Below are 18,398 nucleotides of genomic sequence, written 5' to 3'. Positions count from 1 at the left end.
CCAAGCCCAAAAGGGGAATTGAAACTGTCCCAGGAAATACACATAAACTGGCACGTCCCAACTGTCTAAACTAATAAGCGACCCAACAAGAACTACAGTTAAAACCACATGCCACTAAATATTGGCCAGAAACAAGACTCGGGATTGCCTATGTCCAGCAGCATCACTTTAAAAGAATTTAAACACTTTATTTTAAATTTCCACTTAAAAGCTCTGCGCAGCCCTGTCTTGACCCAAAACATATCAATTCATAAACAAGTTCGTAATCGAAATTGACACATAAATTTTTATGAGTGGGAAGTTCCTGAGAGTGCAAAATTCGTAAGAGACACTTTTGCAATAAAAAAGCGGTTCCCATCAAATTGTTAAAACCCTGACATTGAACTGGAACTGAAAAAGAATGACAATGGAATGAACGCTTTTCATTAAACTGAACCATCATGAAGTAAATTTCCGAAATTCCACAAATCATATTTTTAATAATGATAAAAACATTTTTGCATTTTTTTCACTTATTCAAATATCTTGCCCTGATTCAAATTTACAGGAAAGCTTTGTTACGATGGGCTAGTTTACTCAGTCTGACCAGAATTAGAACCAATTCTAAACATCTCACACAGAGATTGCAGAAACTGGAGACAACCGCTTCTGTTTAGTTGCTTTTCATATTTTAATCCATCCTTCAACCTTTCGCTCAACTGCTCAAGTACAACGTCACTCCACTGAAGTTTGGGGCACTCCTGAACGGAAAGAATCTTTAATGACATCAAATGTTCCACATCTGGCAGCTCTAGTATCTCGCTGCATCCATCAACATCCAGTTCTGTAAGATTTGTAAGATTCCCTAGCCCGGGTATGCTCTGGAGCTTCTGGCATCCACAAACATCCAACTTCTTCAAAGAAGTCAAATGCTCCACACCTGTCAGCGCTCGTATCTCACGGCATCCACTAACATATAATTCGGTGAGCTGTGTGAGCTGCCCCAACCCTGGTATGCTCTGGAGCTTCTCGCATCCCCCAACATCCAACTTCTCCAGAGAAGTCAAATGTTCCACGCCTGACAGCTCTCCTATGTCACGGCATCCACTAACGTGTAGTTCTGTGAGCCGTGTGAGCTGCCCCAACCCTGTTATGCTCTGGAGCTTCTCGCATCCCCCAACATCCAACTTCTCCAGAGAAGTCAAATGTTCCACGCCTGGCAGCTCTCCTATGTCACGGCATCCACTAACGTGTAGTTCTGTGAGCCGTGTGAGCTGCCCCAACCCTGCTATGCTATGGAGCTTCTGGCATCCCCCAACATCCAATTTCTCCAGAGAAGTCAAATGTTCCAGGCCTGGCAGCTCTTGTATCTCACGGCATCCACTAACGTGTAGTTCTGTGAGCCGTGTGAGCTGCCCCAACCCTGCTATGCTATGGAGCTTCTCGCATCCCCCAACATCCAATTTCTCCAGAGAAGTCAAATGCTCCAGGCCTGGCAGCTCTTGTATCTCACGGCATCCGCGAACGTGTAGTTCTGTGAGCTGTGTGAGCTGCCTCAACTCTGGGACTGTCTGGAGTTTCTCGTGTCCCCCAACAACCAACTTCTTCAGAGAAGCCAAATGTTCCACACCTGCCAACTCAACTATCTCACGGCATCCACGAACGTTTAATGAAGTGAGCTGTCTGAGCTGCCCCAACCCTGGTATGCCCCGGAGCTTCTCACACTCCTCAACATCCAAAGTCTCCAGAGAAGCCAAATGTTCCACGCCTTGCAACTCTCGTATCTCACAGCATCCTTCAACATTTAGTTCTGTGAGCTTTGCGAGCTGCTCCAACCCTGATATGCTCTGGAGCTTCTGGCATTTGCTAATTGTCAACGTCTCCAAAGAAACCAATTGTTCCACACCTGGCAGTTCTCGTATCTCAGGGCATCTAGAAACGCTTAATACTGTGAGCTTTGTGAGCTGCCCCAACCCTGATATGCTCTGGAGCTTCTGGCATCCCCAAACATACAACTTCTGCAAAGAAACCAATTGTTCCACACCTGGCAGCTCTCGTATCTCACAGCATCGATCAACATTTAATTTTATGAGCTTTGCGAGCTGCTCCAACCCTGATATGCTCTGGAGCTTCTGGCATTTGCTAATTGTCAACGTCTCCAAAGAAACCAATTGTTCCACACCTGGCAGTTCTCGTATCTCAGGGCATCTAGAAACGCTTAATACTGTAAGCTTTGTGAGCTGCCCCAACCCTGATATGCTATGGAGCTTCTGGCATCCCCCAACATCCAACTCCTCCAGAGAAGTCAAATGTTCCAGGCCTGGCAGCTCTTGTATCTCAAGGCATCCGCTAACGTGTAGTTCTTTGAGCTCTGTGAACTGCCCCATCTCTGGTAGGCTCCGAATATTTTCACATTCTCCAACATCCAACTTCTTCAGAGAAGTCAAATGTACTACACCTGGCAGCTCTAGGATCTCCCTGTATCCATGAACGTGTAGTTCTGTGAGCTGTGTGAGCTGCCTCAACTCTGGGACTGTCTGGAGTTTCTCGTGTCCCCCAACAACCAACTTCTTCAGAGAAGCCAAATGTTCCACACCTGCCAACTCAACTATCTCACGGCATCCACGAACGTTTAATGAAGTGAGCTGTCTGAGCTGCCCCAAACCTGGTATGCCCCGGAGCTTCTCACACTCCTCAACATCCAAAGTCTCCAGAGAAGCCAAATGTTCCACGCCTTGCAACTCTCGTATCTCACAACATCCTTTAACATTTAGTTCTGTGAGCTTTGCGAGCTGCTCCAACCCTGATATGCTCTGGAGCTTCTGGCATTTGCTAATTGTCAACGTCTCCAAAGAAACCAATTGTTCCACACCTGGCAGTTCTCGTATCTCAGGGCATCTAGAAACGCTTAATACTGTAAGCTTTGTGAGCTGCCCCAACCCTGATATGCTCTGGAGCTTCTGGCATCCCCAAACATACAACTTCTGCAAAGAAACCAATTGTTCCACACCTGGCAGCTCTCGTATCTCACAGCATCGATCAACATTTAGTTTTATGAGCTTTGCGAGCTGCTCCAACCCTGATATGCTCTGGAGCTTCTGGCATTTGCTAATTGTCAACGTCTCCAAAGAAACCAATTGTTCCACACCTGGCAGTTCTCGTATCTCAGGGCATCTAGAAACGCTTAATACTGTAAGCTTTGTGAGCTGCCCCAACCCTGATATGCTCTGGAGCTTCTGGCATCCCCAAACATACAACTTCTGCAAAGAAGTTAAATGTTCCACTGACAACTTACGTATCTCAGGGCAGCCTTCAACATATAGTTCTTGAAGGCTGGGGCAAACACCCCGATCAAAAAATACCTCCCTTATTTCTGTGCCTGACAGCTGTAACGACTTGAGCCCTAACATGCATCTGTTATTGGAGGAGTTCAAATTATTCGATGCACTCTCCCCTTCTAATAATAAGAGTGTTTCTCTAACTCCTTCAACCTCCTTTCTAAATGGATGTTCCCGAAACAGACAATTATGTACTATTAAACTTCTCAGATTATTCATCTTGAAAATTTCTTTTGGTAAGGATTCTAGTCCGCAATTCTCTATGTACAGCTCTGTCAACTGAGTCAATAGTCCAATGGAATCCGGCAAGGATTTCAATTGCGGCGAAGAAGTGAGCGATAATCTCTTCAAGCTATTCAGGTCACCAAGACCATCTGGCAGCACTTCCAACAAATCGCTACCTAATTCCAGTACTTCCAAATTGCAGAGGTCTCCAATAATGCTTGGCAATTCTTTTAACTTCGATCCAGTCAAATATAATTTTTGCAAGGACACTTGACGTGTGACTTGGGGAGGCACTTCTTTCACTTGCATACAATATGAAAGATCTAAGCTTTTAAGCTTGGTAATATTTCCAAGTGCTTCGCTGGAGATGGTCAAATTAGAGCAACCTTTCAATGATAGATGTGTGAGTTGAGTTAAATTCCCAAATGAATTTGGAAGCATCTGCAAATTAGAAGCACCTTCCAAATCGATATACTGAAGGTTTCTTAGTTCCCCAAAGGAATCTGGCAGCGACCTGAGTCTTGAAAAGTTTTTGAGAACTAAGTATTTCAAAGACCGCAAATGACAAAATTCGGTGGGCAATCTTGCGACTGTGGGTGGTGATTTGGAGTTCTGCCATATGGCAATCCTTTCCAGGTGCTTCAGCTGCTCTATAGACTTTGGAATGTCTGAAAGTGGGGCCCAGATATTTAATTCTCGCAGTTGGAGAGGCATCGCCTGCAATAAGAGATCTATGATTGTGGTCTACAAAATGAAATTATAGGAAAGCAAAAAGCACACAAATATTTGCCTACCTGAGATTGATGTGACCACAGTATGTTCAATTCGCTCCCCTCCACTTCTAAAACGCGTAGATTGTCCATGGGAAGCCAGGAAGGCAGGGAAGAGTGGGGACATCCATACCAGCGTAGCCATATCAGATTGGGCAATTGCACCCTCCTCAATATGTCATCTACATAACCTCCTTTGGCTACAAGAAGTTTCAGATTTTTAAGCCTCATTTCTAAGCTTCTGGACGAGAATAGGTGTCCCATTTCTAAGCTTTTGAACCAGTCGAAGTATAAATAAGGCCATTTTTCGGCATTCCGAAAAATATCATTATAATAACTAACCATTTTGATTCCAAGGACTTTGGTTATGACCTGTTCATTGTTTAGAAGAACAAAGAAAACAGATCTAGTTTAATTGAAAGCAAATCTTTAAACATCAAAATTTAATTGAACGGAAGACAAATAATCGAATGGTTGGTTGAAGTGCTTACAGTTGATGGTTGCTCCAACCAATCATCAAAGATCTTGATCGCCGAATCCGAATCCCAAAATCGAAGGGGCTTCGATCCTTTCTCAGCAATCTTTCTTCCCATGTCCCTGATATGATCATGCATTTTTATTTCATTATTTTCATTCAACTCCAACAAACACTTGTCTTGCAGATTTCGAACTCCCACCTCGCCCCATATTCTTTTTGCCTTATCTCCATCTTCTCCGAGAAAAAAACAAGCAATATCTAAGAATATTTCCTTCAACTCTTTACTGAGAGACATATAACTAATTTTTAATCTATCATATATCTCACTAGATGATACATCAAGTTTATCCAATATCTCTTGCCAGTAATTTTCATTTTGTCCAAAAACCATTGCCCCAAATACTTTTAAGGATAATGGCAGTCCACCGCACGCCTTTACGAATCGATCTACCAGATCTGCAAAATCTGGTACTGGATCTGGCTGATGGAAGGCATAACAGCAAAAGAGCTCTTTGGAGTGCAGCGTATTCATCCCCTTTAGACTGTAAATGGATGACTCAAGGACCCCTGATGTTTTTAGGACGTGCTTGTCACGAGAGGTAACCAAAATCAAGCTATCTGGTTTCAGGATTTTCCTAACTGGCAAAAATGCTTCCAATTGATCCATATGATCTACATCATCTAATACTATGAGAACATGACAAGATGAGAGATACCTTTTCAGTATCCCTATGCCTTCATCACGGTTTTGAATTTTGATATCTTTACTTGGCATTAGGTCCCCCAGGAGCTTATTCTGCAAGTATGCTAGAGACATAGTACGTGCATTTTCTCTCACATCAAATACAAAAGAGGAACTATTATAATCTGACCTTCTGAGGTTAAAGAATTGTTTGACTAGGGTGGTTTTCCCAAGTCCACCCGCACCCACAATGCCCACAACCTTGGCCTCCCCAAGCTCCCTTTCCTGCCACTGAGAGAGCACAGTCTTTTCAAGATCTTCTAATCTGATATCCAGCCCGGTTGGATATTTTGCCACATCCAACAATGTCTTTGGAACCTTCTTCAGAACAGCCTCCACAACGTTTTCCAATAGCTCGCCTTCATCGTCTTCGGCCCTGAATGGAGTAAAATAAGCAAGTCAGAAACGGCTAGGTAAGTACATCAGGCAGCCTATATCATCAATCAACAAATGAATATTAACACGGATTGCAAGGGACAGTAGGAGCTTGGAGATGCATCTCACCCATATACGAAACCGCTCAGATCGGCCACATAGGAAAGTGCGTTTCTCCAATTCTGAATGGTATCAGAGCTATAGCGTGGCTTCTGTTTACCAGTTTCGGGGTCATGTGTTGTTTTCTGTTCATGTTGCCGCAGGGCTCCAGCGAAGGCTCCGTCTTTGACCGTCCGGCGGACCATAGAAGGATCGACCTTGTAGAACACTGGAATAATAAAAGCCCCCGAATTCTTAATGAGAAGAAGTTCATCCAAACACCATTTAGATTGCACATACGTTGGAGATAAAATTGCAACGTGGACAGAGGCACCACGGATAGCGTTTTCTATCTGACAAGAAATATTGTGGCCCTCTTCCAATTCCTCCCTGTCCAAAAACACGCTCAATCCTTGATCACGAAGGCCTCTGTAAAGATGGCTGGCAAAGCCCCTTTTCACGTCAGGCCCGCGATGATTGATAAAGATTTGGTAATTGGGACAAGAAGTGGAGGCCGTGCAGGAAGAAGCAGCAGCAGCAGAAGCATGGTCACAGTCGAGGGAGCCCATAGTGAGGTTTGCCATTGACACAGGATTATGGAAATTTTAGGATCTATCAACGAATTGATTTAGACGATTGGAACAAAGGCAGTGTGAAATTCTGAAGGGGAAACTGCAAAAAAAACTTTCAAAAGATGCAGTGGACTCGTTGAGCAATAATATGATGGTGTATTAGCGGCTACAGGTGCACTTTACCACTGATGTGAAATTTCCGGGAAGCCACAACACCTTCTTTCACGCTCACTCACAGAAGGCATCTCCACTGGTTAGGTGAATGATATAATACGCAACTACCATTCCAAATGGGTCTCACCTACTATTAATTCACCGGTGAGAGGTATCCATCCAATACTATCCACGAAGCTCACTTTCATAGTTGATATTCATTATCTTTTTCTTTTATGGCCGACCAATCAACTTAATAATCTCGTCAAGTATATTTGATTATTAAAAACTTTGATTTGAACATAAGGATTTCATAAATTTTAAAACCATTTATATATGATTAGGATTAAGATTTTAACAAAACAATATATCATAATTAAAGTTTCTTTTTCGAATGAATATCTATTTATTAAACAATTATTGGTAACAAAGTTTTTTATATTTATGTATGGATGTAATAATTAAATATAATGCAAAAATGGGTGATACCGGTAGAAATTGGGAATTTGGTTGAGAGTTAAAGTTATTTGATTTTTGAGTATTTTTAAAGATTTTAGTGAAATTTTAAATTATTATATTAAATATATATAGTTTATAAAATTTTAAAATTGAATATTTGTTTTTAATTTTATTTGATTTTATAGAAAGTGTGTTTAAGGAAATAAAATTATTTATTTTTATAGGTTTGTTTTTCAAGAATGTCACTCAACAAGAATACAAGAATATAATAATGAATGGGTAAGATAACTTTTCATTAACAAGAGTAAAATAATGGGTTGCTGAGATACTTTTTCATTTTCAAGGTGAATAATATTTTAGTGGTTGTATGCAATGAAGAGATGTAAAAATCTTAAATGCTACATATATTTTATATTGAAATACTTTGCTTTTTTTGGCTGGTTATTATTTGTAATAAAATGGGTAGATGGTATAAAGTAATATTACTTTAAAAAATGGCATTATAATGGTAAAAACATAAAATATTGTTTAAAATATGTGTCTCAAAGCCTTATTCAAATATGTTGGGTTACTCAAAATTTTGTTACTTGTGATCTCTTTTTTTTTAGTTTCGTCCTTGTTTAAATTTTTTGTTTTAAATTAATTTATGTTTTTATATATTTTAATTTTTTAATTTTAATTGAGTATACATTTTGTTGTGTTTTATTATTATTATTATTATTATTATTATTATATATATTGTTGTGTTGATATTCAAATGTTTATGTTTACACTTATTTATAGACATTACAACATCTCCTTTTTACTAAAATGCTCTCCTTACTAAACTGTAAAGTGTCTCTCAACTCCCTATTCTAAATTGTAAATCACCTTTGTGCTTCCTATTCTAAACTGTAAAGTGCCTCTATTCTTATTCTAAACTATAAAGCACCTTTCGATACAATGAAATAAATAATTGTACACACAACTAGTTTAACATTTAAACAAATAGTGTACATGAGTTGTTATTCAAGGAGTTGAGGGAATGGAAGGTTCGGGGGTTGATTCTTATCGCCCCAGCTCTCTGTTTTGTGCCTTTGTTTGTCTAGTTGTCGGGCCTTCATCTTCTTGTTGTGTTGTCAGTGTCGTTTTATGTATTGGACTCTTTGTGGCACGCATGGGTGTTTCGTTGCAGCCCTCTGCTTTCTTCGGGGTGCTTCTTCTATTACTGCCAATATTCTGGTTCGGTTGGGAAATGCTCGGGGTTCTGCTTTGTAGTGTTGTCGCTCAACTTCTCTTTGTCACTGTTAATGTCCTCTTCGGTTGGTGCTTGTGTTTATTTGCATGGATGATGTCGCGTGTTTATTTCTTGGGCTTGTTGCCCTATTTGGTATATATTCGATGTTTGGTTTTGTGCTGCTTGTTTTGGCTTTCAAGGCAACTTGTGCCCAACTATATTTTTTCTGGGGTTTCTCCTGTGGGTCGTTGAGCCTTGTTCATAATATGTGGGAGCATTCACAATCTTTTTGTTTTGTGGGGGTCTTTGCCTTACCTTTGTTTTTGCAATGTTTTCCTTTCTATGCCCTAGGGTTTGCCATTCTTATGCAAACCCTAGGGTTTTAAAAATGGTTGTCTAAAATGTGTAGCTTATTTCCTCCAAGAATTTTCCTTGGTGTTGTCTTTGGGCAAGCCCTTTTGGGTTTCTTTTTTGGTTAGTGTTATTTTTTTTACATTATGTAGCTCTGGAATGTGATTTGGCATATATAAAATGTAATTTCATTCTTCTTTGATGAATAAAATTACATGTCATTTTCTATTTAAAAAAACAACACAAGTTTAACATTTCAACACTTTAATGATAAATAGACACAACCTCGAAGAGGGAGAATAAGTTGCACCAATGGAAAAGGACTATTATTCAACCCATCATTCTACTACATATCATAAATATAGAGAAAAAAACCACAAGGGATGAATAAAGAGAAATTATAACAAAAGAAATTTAGGTAACATCACTATTCATAGTAAGTAGAAATGTAATATTCAACAATATTATTAACTGATAAATAATAATAAGATAAATACAAAATTGGAAAAGTAATAAATGAAAAATAAATAATAATAATATAACAAAATATTATTTTAATTTTACATTTAGACAAAACTATAATACTAATAAGATAAATAATAATATTATCTTAATTTTAAATTTAGATAAAATTTCTATTCATACTATATCAAAATGTAATATTTAACAATACTATTAACTGATAAATAATAATAAAATAAATATAAAATATGAAAAGTAATAACTTTTTATATAAAATGTAATAATTAATTAACATAATTATTTATTTAATAGGAAGAAAAATTAAATTTATTAATATAAAAATAAATAAAGATAACACAGTGTATTTTTAAATGTAAATTTCAATAAATATGATTAACAATTTATTATTACAAAAGCTAACTTAAATATAATTCATTTATAAATTAATAATTTAGAATTAAAAATAATATTCTATCACATATTTAAAAGAAAATATATTAACATTTCATATAAAAGATTTATTTAAATTTTATGTAATAAAGTGAAACATATTCTTAATTTTATTAAGAAAAACTTATAAAAAAAATTAATTTAGTTATAGATCAATAACCACAAAAAAGGCAACAATTTAAAAGACAATTCTATACCAACCATGTTTCTCAATCCCCTTAAATTCTCAATCACTAGAGCTCTACCAAAATTTTCCTTCACTTTCCATCACAGCTCCAAGTTAATACAACACTCTGGATTCACCTTATATCAACAAGAGATCTACCCTCACGAATATGGAGAAAACCCATAGAATGAAACCTTACATGTTTTTCAAGTTGTCCCTAAGATCTTCACTCTGAGCACACACTTCAAAATATATATATATATAATTCACATGAAAGCCTCTATTTGTCATCCCTAATGCATGCCCATTTGACTAATCCTCATTATTAGATTAACTAATCTTTCATTGAATTGTGTACTAATATTGATCTTTTCTATTTATAAATAAATTCTTTTATAATATTCGTGAATACAACATACAAATTCAATTTTAAAAATTTAACATTTACACAATATGCAACAACTTTTATACTCATAATAATATGCATAAGAGGACATTGCCCTTCCATGTGCTTTGAACTATATTTCTTGAAATGCATAATTTGCAACATGGACACACATTCATGTATCAAATCATGTTGCTCATAGTGGTTTTCTTCTCCCCTTCATCTTCCACACTCTTCTACAATCACACCATTCACACTCGTGACATTATGACACATAAACCTTCAACCATGGCATAAGTCCCTTTGTAACTATAACTAACTAGCATATGATTCATCCATAATGATGTGACTAAAGTATTTATCAAAAGACCATCTCCAGGGAAATGTAAATATAACTACCCCATTTTGATGACCTTCATAATATATTGAGCTTTGTGTCCTTAAGGCTCATTTTAAGAGGTACATTGACTATCATCCATCTCCAAAGTTTAGCCCCATCATCTCATATGGCACTCATCCCTAGGGATCTTAAAAGGTACATTAACCTTGGGAATTTGGAAGATACCTTGACCAACTAGACATCTCATAAAACTAACCCAATTCCCCTAACTAATACTAGAACAACCCCTTTGGGAAAATTCCCATCTTACAAACAACTGCAAACATTCATGCATTTTGATTATAAATTAAAAAGTCCTGAGAATTGGGACATGGATTCTAGAGTTTGAGGAAGGAAATTTCTTGGGATTTGATGGAACTTTAACTGGTTTCATGACAATCATTGAAGGGCTAGCAAGTGTGCCTTAAATGGACTGGTTTTATAAATTAATTAAGCATGAAAGAAGGACAACAGATGTCATGCCTTCCTTGGATAATTCCATAAAGGAGAGAGGACAAAAAAATTAAGGATCAATTGTGTTAGCAACAGGGACAGTTGAAGTCAACCAATGGGAGAGCGGGGTAGGGAGCTAACACAACAAGATCCCCACCACTACTCTAAAATAAGAACCACCATGACAAAGAGGAGAAGTTAGAGGCATCATGAGTGCCTGTGCACGTAATCGAAACTGTTGCAACATGATAGAAAGGACCCATGAGGAAGGAACTGGAAGGGGTATAAAGAATGGCACTGCAAGGGGAGGAGGCATTCGTGAAGAGAGCATTTGTATGTAGTGAGGGGATAACAATAGAGAGAACGTAAGACAACAGAGAAAGAAGTTGAGGGAAAAATGAAAAAAAGGAAAGAAATCCTTAGGGAGAGGTTCATAGAAGCATTTGTTGTGCTATAGAGGAGGAAAGAAATCCTAATCAAGAGGAAAAGAGCACATCACTTTGTGTCACTACCAGAAGGCAAGGAGTATAGTAACCATTCAGTTACCATTGGGAGGTTGAATAATATCTTCCAGGTGAGGAAAATAGTCTCTAGATTCCCTATAAGACTGGAGGGTGCAGATGGTATTCTTTGGATTCCCTTGACAGCTTGGGTGGAGGCCTACTCCTTGGATTCCATTCAGGAGAGTTCTTTATCCCTTCTTTGCTTGTTTACAAGCTTTTACAATGGATTATAGATTCCTAGGATCGAGTGGAACCACTGTGTTAAGGATTCGTTGAGGGTGGAGGTATTAAGCCTCTAAAGCCCCTCATTCAGTTTAGGGTGGAGGTGGTGAGCCTCTGGATTCCCTGTTCTAGCCTGTATTGGTAGAGCCATAATTCTTATTGGAGTAGCTACAGGGTGGAGGTGGTGGACCTATAGATTCCCTATGAGATATTGACAAAATGATGTAGCTGGTGGGCGGAGGTGGATAGTTCTCTAGATTCCCTATTCCAATTGGCAGAAATGGTTTAATCCCTTAAGCATTTATCCTCAAGCTCTAGAATCTAGCTCAGGGGTGACTAATGCAAGAAGGACTTGGTCATAGTGTGTCTAAGGTTGGGCAGAGAGTTGAAGACCCAATATTAGTTTTTTGGACCAATTTATCAAAGATAAGTGTCTGCTTATGACTCTCATGTTCTAAATGCTTTATGCTTGTGTAATGTACTGAGTTATCATAGCTTGCAATGTCGAGGAATGAGACATCCATGTATGAACAAACATTGTTGTTTTAAAGGCATGGATATGGATGATCCTGATTTATGAAGGAATAAAATGATATACATATATGAACAAAAACCAAAATATACACGAAAACAGAACTTCAATTCATTAGTAACAAAGTACTGAAAATTGTTTACATGCGGAATGCAAATAAACTAGCTTAGGTGATGGTAGCTTATCTCTGAGAAGAAATGTGGCAGCTACATGCCTTTTGAACTATGTTATAATGAGGCTTGAAGACCTATTTATTATTGAGAAACAATGGAAAACCCTAAACATCCAAAACCCTAACCCTAGGAGATGAAGCACCAAAAGTCTGTGGGCCTCGTTGGGGTGACTTGGTACATCAACTTCCCGGGGTCGTAACTTTGGCATACGATACCTCGTTAGAAATATATATCCAAGGACTAAAACTTTTAAATAAACTTTTGACTAAATACCATTGCTATAGGTTAATCAATTTTACTATTTTCCAAAAAATGACTTCGGAAATTCAGGACCCAAAAAATTGCCAAAACTAGTAAATTGTGCTACAATTGAGGAAACTAAAAGAAACAATCAAGTGGAATAGATGGGTGGCCACAAATATCCACTTGGATCATTCCTCCCCTGTTAGAAAGCAACGATCCCCACTGCGTTGAGTGCCTCTATGAGATGGGGAAACTTCTGTTGAACTTGGTCCTTGGTGAGCCACTTCCCTTAGTGTAGGAATTGGCCAACTTTGACAACCCGATACAGTTGTATTTTCAATTGGTGAGTGTTCTTGATCTACGTGTCCATGATCCAATCAGTTGTGTCCAGTTCTATACAGTCTGGGTTTATCTTTGTTGATGTGAGTTGTTCTGCAATGTCTAATGTGTCCAATAATGGTGGAAAGTATGGCTGAAGGCGGTCCACATTGAACATTGGGTGTAGGCCAAGGAATGGGGGAATTTTGAGCTCAAAAGCATTGTCTCCCACAATATTGGTGATGGTGTAAGGCCCATATTAGAGTGGTATGAGCTTCCGATGGGCTCTAGTAAGGGGTTATTTCTACAAATGCAACCAAACTTTGTTGCCCACCTGAAACTTGTGTGGCACCCGATGTTGATCATGTCATTGCTTGTACTTGGCATTAGACTTCTCCAAGATGTCATGAACCTACTGGAGGATGTGTTGGATGCATTCACTAAACATGGTTTTATTATCAACCTATAACTATACATGTATGGATTTTGTTTGTGTAATTGCATGAGGCATGACGACATCAGTCAAACATAATGGTTGAAATCCTAGACCCGCTTGAAAGGGACTATGACCAATTGAGCTATTTATTGGGAAAAATATTAGGGGGGGGGGAGGTGGGTGAATCAGTATTATAAAAAATCACAATAATAATTTTCTTTTCTGAAATATGTACGCAACTTTACTGAACCCAACTCACGTATGTACGTCATAGTTGTAAAAGAAACTAGTGTATGCTTAGTAAACTTGTAAAACAAGTAATTCTTTATTTGTTAAACTTAAGCTAGAATGTAAGAGATTTATCAGGCATTTGATAAGCAGTAAGCAAGTGCGATAAGAACATAATAGATTATCACACATAAGCAACACACATGAACACCAGGATTTAAGGTGGAAACCCAATGTGGGAGAAAACCACCGTTGTTGTCATCTCAGTCTTCAAACTTATTAATATAAAAAATTTCTTACATTCTTATACTGGTGCAGACTCATGCATGTATGCAAGAACCCACCTACTGATGGCTACAACCTTCACTCATTCTCCAACTCCTACTGGAAGGGAGCTCCAACCCCCTCATCTGATTACCATCTACTGCTGGTAGGAAGCTGCGACTTCCTCACTAAAGGCTCCAACCCTCAGCAACATTCGTGGACCACGTTTCATAAATTTTCACACTGGATCTACCTGCTTTAATACATCACAACTTGTAGATCAACTGAAGAAAACACCAACATAATTCAAATAGAACAATGAGATCATTGTAACTAGAACACAGAACTGAACTCAGAATACTACATCAACACACATAATCAACTACAACCCTAATCATTCATATGTCAACATGTATATGTTACTTCACTTAAGGAAACCCGCGTATATACGCGCTTTTCTGTAGAGAAAATTGCGTACAGATCTCAATATACTAAAAACTTGTAATTTTGAATCAGACACAAAGTTGACTAGAGTTATTCTGAAATATTTTGTTAGCTTAAATAACCCTCATACAATTAGCAGCATCAATAAGATTTTCAACCGATCAACATGTAACCAAATTCAACTTCATCATTCAATCAGTTCTACTTCAGACATTATCACTCAACCCAGATCAACATGAGGACATCATTGACAGATAACAAAGATACATCAACACTAATAAGGTTGATCAGTCATTTATGAACAAAAACCCTTCCTTTATGTACGCAAATTTGAAGAAATGAACCTGCGTGTATACGCGACTTAACCAAGACAAACCTGTGTACATATCTACGAATTTTGACCTAAAATTGTGCAACTCTTTAGAACTTTAGAAAGACCCAGACCATAATATTCAGAGATAAAAACATGCAGCAATACTTAGATCTAGTCAATCCATGAGCAGATCATACAATGGAAAGTCATTTCAGGTCTCATGATCCTGATCCATCATTATATTCATCGGTGCATAATTATTTCAGATCTATGTGTCAACTATGGCACTTACAATGCAAATATACTTTAGATTCAAGTATTCATCAAAAACCCTTTCACATGGACAGTTAGCACTTTGATCTTCACCTGCTTATATAGTTAGAGCCTTAGCCAATACCATGAGTCAAAACTACACTAGTGCTGGTGGTAATCTTGGACAAGATCAAGTAACTATTATTGTGCTCAATATTGTGGGCTAATACCATGGTAAGGACCCTTGGTATTCTTAAATAAGTGCGCCAGCATGTACACAACTTTGCTTCTTTGTACCTGCATGTATACGCAGCTTGGCCTTAGCAAACCCGCGTATAGATCTTCAAATATTCACCTTTATAAAACTTCTGGTTCTGATCTGTAAACCTTTGTCCCATCATTATGTTATTTTGTTCCATCACTCTGTCATCTCTAAACTGACCTTTGTGTTAGACTCCGTCTTGCCCGTTTGTTGTCAGCCCGCTGCAGTCAATTCGCACCGCTTGAGGACAGCTCCTCTATTCTATATTCAGTCAAATGGAATCGAATAATATCGGATGAGACACATTTTATCAAGGAAGCTGTAGTTGTTGTATTGGAGATCCAAGAGTTTTTATTGTCCATTCCATGCCTTTTTGTAGAACCTATATTCAAACTGTTTGGCCAAACAATTGCCATTGCTGCTAAGTCAGGACTTCTCTTGAAATGGATGCTTCCCCAACTGTTTGCATTTGCAGTAAATGTATATGTTCAGAAGTTTTTACATGCACAGAGTTTAGTCTTACCTATAGTTTGGATCTCGGGAGGAGTATTAATCTTGCACCTTATATTATGTTGGATAACTGCCTTCAAACTAAAACTAGGCCTCATTGGTATTGTCATGACACACAATGTATCGTGCTGGCTTATGACCATCCTTGAGTTTCTTTACATAATGCATTCTGCTTCATGCAAAGCTTCATGGATGGGCTTCAAATTAATTGCATTCCGCCAACTTCCATCATTCTTAAGACTATCTATATTTTCAGCCATAATGGTATTCCTGCAAATATGGTACTATCAGATCCTCGTTTTTCTTGCTGGGACATTGAATGATCCAGCAGTTGATATAGATGCCACTTTCCATAAGGTAGTTAATCCTGATGCTCCACGACATTGGTCATCAAAGCATTAGTATGATACTTCTGGAGATGATGATACCACTTGGCTTCGACGCTGCCATAAGATGTTCCCTCCTGTTCATAATATTCTCTTTGCAGCGTAAGGGTCTCCAATGAACTTGGTGTTGGGAATGCTGCATCACGTGCTTTGGTGGGGAACATCAAGTCGCATTTTTTCATGAGTACAGGGCAGGTGTTGATTGGGTGCTATGCTGCTTCACTTATTGAAGATAGGTTTGATAAAGGAGAATACAGAAATCTTCGACAGACATATGAAATATGTTCCACAGATATCCTTTACTCATACCATCGTTGTGTATGAGCGAAAGTTATGGAAAGCGGCTGGAAGCGATAATTTGATAAAAGCGCCCCAAAGTTACAGAGGATGGTAATTATAAAAATTTGGTTTTGTTTCAAATGGAAAATGTAACGTGGCAGTCAATGCTTAGTTGCTGAACACCAAGGAATCTATATGAAGTACACTGAGCAAGTAGAATTCCAACATCCCATATGGACCGCTGTGGCATCCAAACAGACACCACAATCACCCCTTCCTGGCTGTCCTCTATATCAACATTCATGGCCTTGGAAACATCCTCCTTCTTGCCGTAATATATACTGGTAATTGTGTGACATCCTCAATTCATTTTGAAATTTACTGGTAATATACTTTTTGCTATGGGTTGTTTGCATCGGAATTCCATTAGAAGGAAGGACAGATATTGTGAGGAATCAGATCATCTGAAGACATTATCTAGGGAAGGACGGGTGAGGGAAGCTCTAGAAATCCTTGAATACACGGACAGGGTTGACTCGGAGATTTATCGACAGATCTTGCAGAGTTGTGGTAAGATGAAATACTTGACAGAGGGAAAAATGGTTCATATGAAATCTGGATTTAAACCTAGCGTTTCCTTAAAAAACGTGGCAGTCAAAGCCAAATTGAGGTACATATCACTATCCCAGCAAAGCACATCGAATTGGTTAGTCTATTTTGGGTCTTCATGCTGAAGCGGTGTATTGAAAGGTCAAAATGGCGCATTAGTGACATTGGTTAGGCAACCAAAGGTGATTATGCGGATGAGTAGTGGCAACTATGAATGGTTGGATATGTATGCACTGATATTGGAGAAGATATTGTGCTATTTTTTTTTTTTTTAGTTCTTATTCAAAGGCAAAGTAAAGTCAAAGCCAGAATTTAAACAGAGGATTACCAACCTGAGCAGAAAAATAGGGACAGATTTCTTATCCTAGTCTTCAGTTATGATTTGGAGGGTTCACACTACAGCTTCCGCCTTTGTATTGGTCACAGAAAATGTAGCGTTGTTCTTTAAGAACCAATGAGTGTTTTTTTTACTATTTTTCATCATGTCAGTTGAAACAGTTCCATTCTTTCATGGATCGGTTTTCTCCTGAGCTTTATATTGTATTAAAAATCATTTGTAAAAGAGGAGAGATTTCTGAGAGGTCTGCGTGGAGAAAACAGAGCATTTCATTGTACAGTTGAATGACAGAGATTAATTAAATGGCCCAGCTCTGGTTTGTAAGATTCTTGTGGTGTGTAAATTTAGCATATGTTTTTCTTCTGTTTCATATGTCTTTGTAATGTTTCCATTTCATTTCATCATCGTTTCTAAATGAATACTTTTAAATGAGAAAGACAGAATGCAATTTATTTGCTCTGTCTTGAGGAAGTGTTCATATTTAATGTTTTCTTCTGTTTGATAAGGATTCATCACACATGCCCTTGTCAACTTCTCAGCAGTCTTGCCATTCCGTTTAATCTCAATTTAATTATTAAATTTCGCTCCTACCTCGCCTTATGGAATAATCTGTGCCTTTGATTAAATCTCTGCTCACGCTGTTCTTGATACCACGCTGCCCAGAAAACCCAATCATTTATCAAAAAAACCCCTTTCTATCAATTTACTAGCCTAAAATCAGTATTCCTTATCGGTCATCTCAGCCCCTTTGAAAACTTGTCTGCCGAGATAGACCCGGAGAGAGCCCTCTCCTGTCCTCGTAGGGCTAGCTACGAGGCTGAGCGTGGTATGATGTTGCCTTGAGTTTTGCCTTCCTCAGCCTGAGGCAGATTCGAGCGCTAACATAGTGGCGACCATACTGGGGAAGATGGTTTGCTATTGATGTGACATTCGACTTGTAGATTGTCTTGTCCCAGTACATGAAATCAAGTTGCAGATTTGATGCTGATGGTGGACAGCAGTCAGACACATATGAAGGCTGAGACATTCACCTGG

General features: G+C 38.4%; 1 protein-coding gene across 1 annotated transcript; it reads right to left on the bottom strand.

Moving 5' to 3' along the window:
* Nucleotides 1-534: 534 nt before the first annotated feature.
* On the bottom strand, nt 535-6,788 carry LOC149189835 (uncharacterized). The gene is made up of 4 exons (XM_089411958.1): nt 6,037-6,788; nt 4,804-5,908; nt 4,337-4,684; nt 535-4,259 (listed from the first exon to the last, which is right to left on the bottom strand). Exons 1-4 carry the CDS (start codon nt 6,588-6,590, stop codon nt 573-575), a joined length of 5,694 nt encoding a protein of 1,897 aa, XP_089268084.1. The 5' UTR covers nt 6,591-6,788; the 3' UTR covers nt 535-572.
* Between the last annotated feature and the right edge of the window lie 11,610 nt (nt 6,789-18,398).

Source organism: Pinus tabuliformis, chromosome 3_1 (assembly GCF_031772625.1).
Source record: "Pinus tabuliformis cultivar Carrire ecotype Pingquan chromosome 3_1, CPIR1, whole genome shotgun sequence".
Taxonomy (NCBI): domain Eukaryota; kingdom Viridiplantae; phylum Streptophyta; class Pinopsida; order Pinales; family Pinaceae; genus Pinus; species Pinus tabuliformis.
The sequence above is the reverse complement of the archived record's forward strand: the minus strand, read 5'-3'. Positions and strand labels throughout refer to the sequence as shown.

Bases quoted from the DNA above. Each gene is read 5' to 3' on its own strand.
- LOC149189835 (XM_089411958.1), bottom strand. From the start codon at position 6,590: ATGGCAAACCTCACTATGGGCTCCCTCGACTGTGACCATGCTTCTGCT. The intron at 4,685-4,803 runs GTAAGCACTTCA...AACAATGAACAG, and splicing joins GGTTGGAGCAACCATCAACT to GTCATAACCAAAGTCCTTGG. The intron at 4,260-4,336 runs GTAGGCAAATAT...CTCTTATTGCAG, and splicing joins TGTGGTCACATCAATCTCAG to GCGATGCCTCTCCAACTGCG.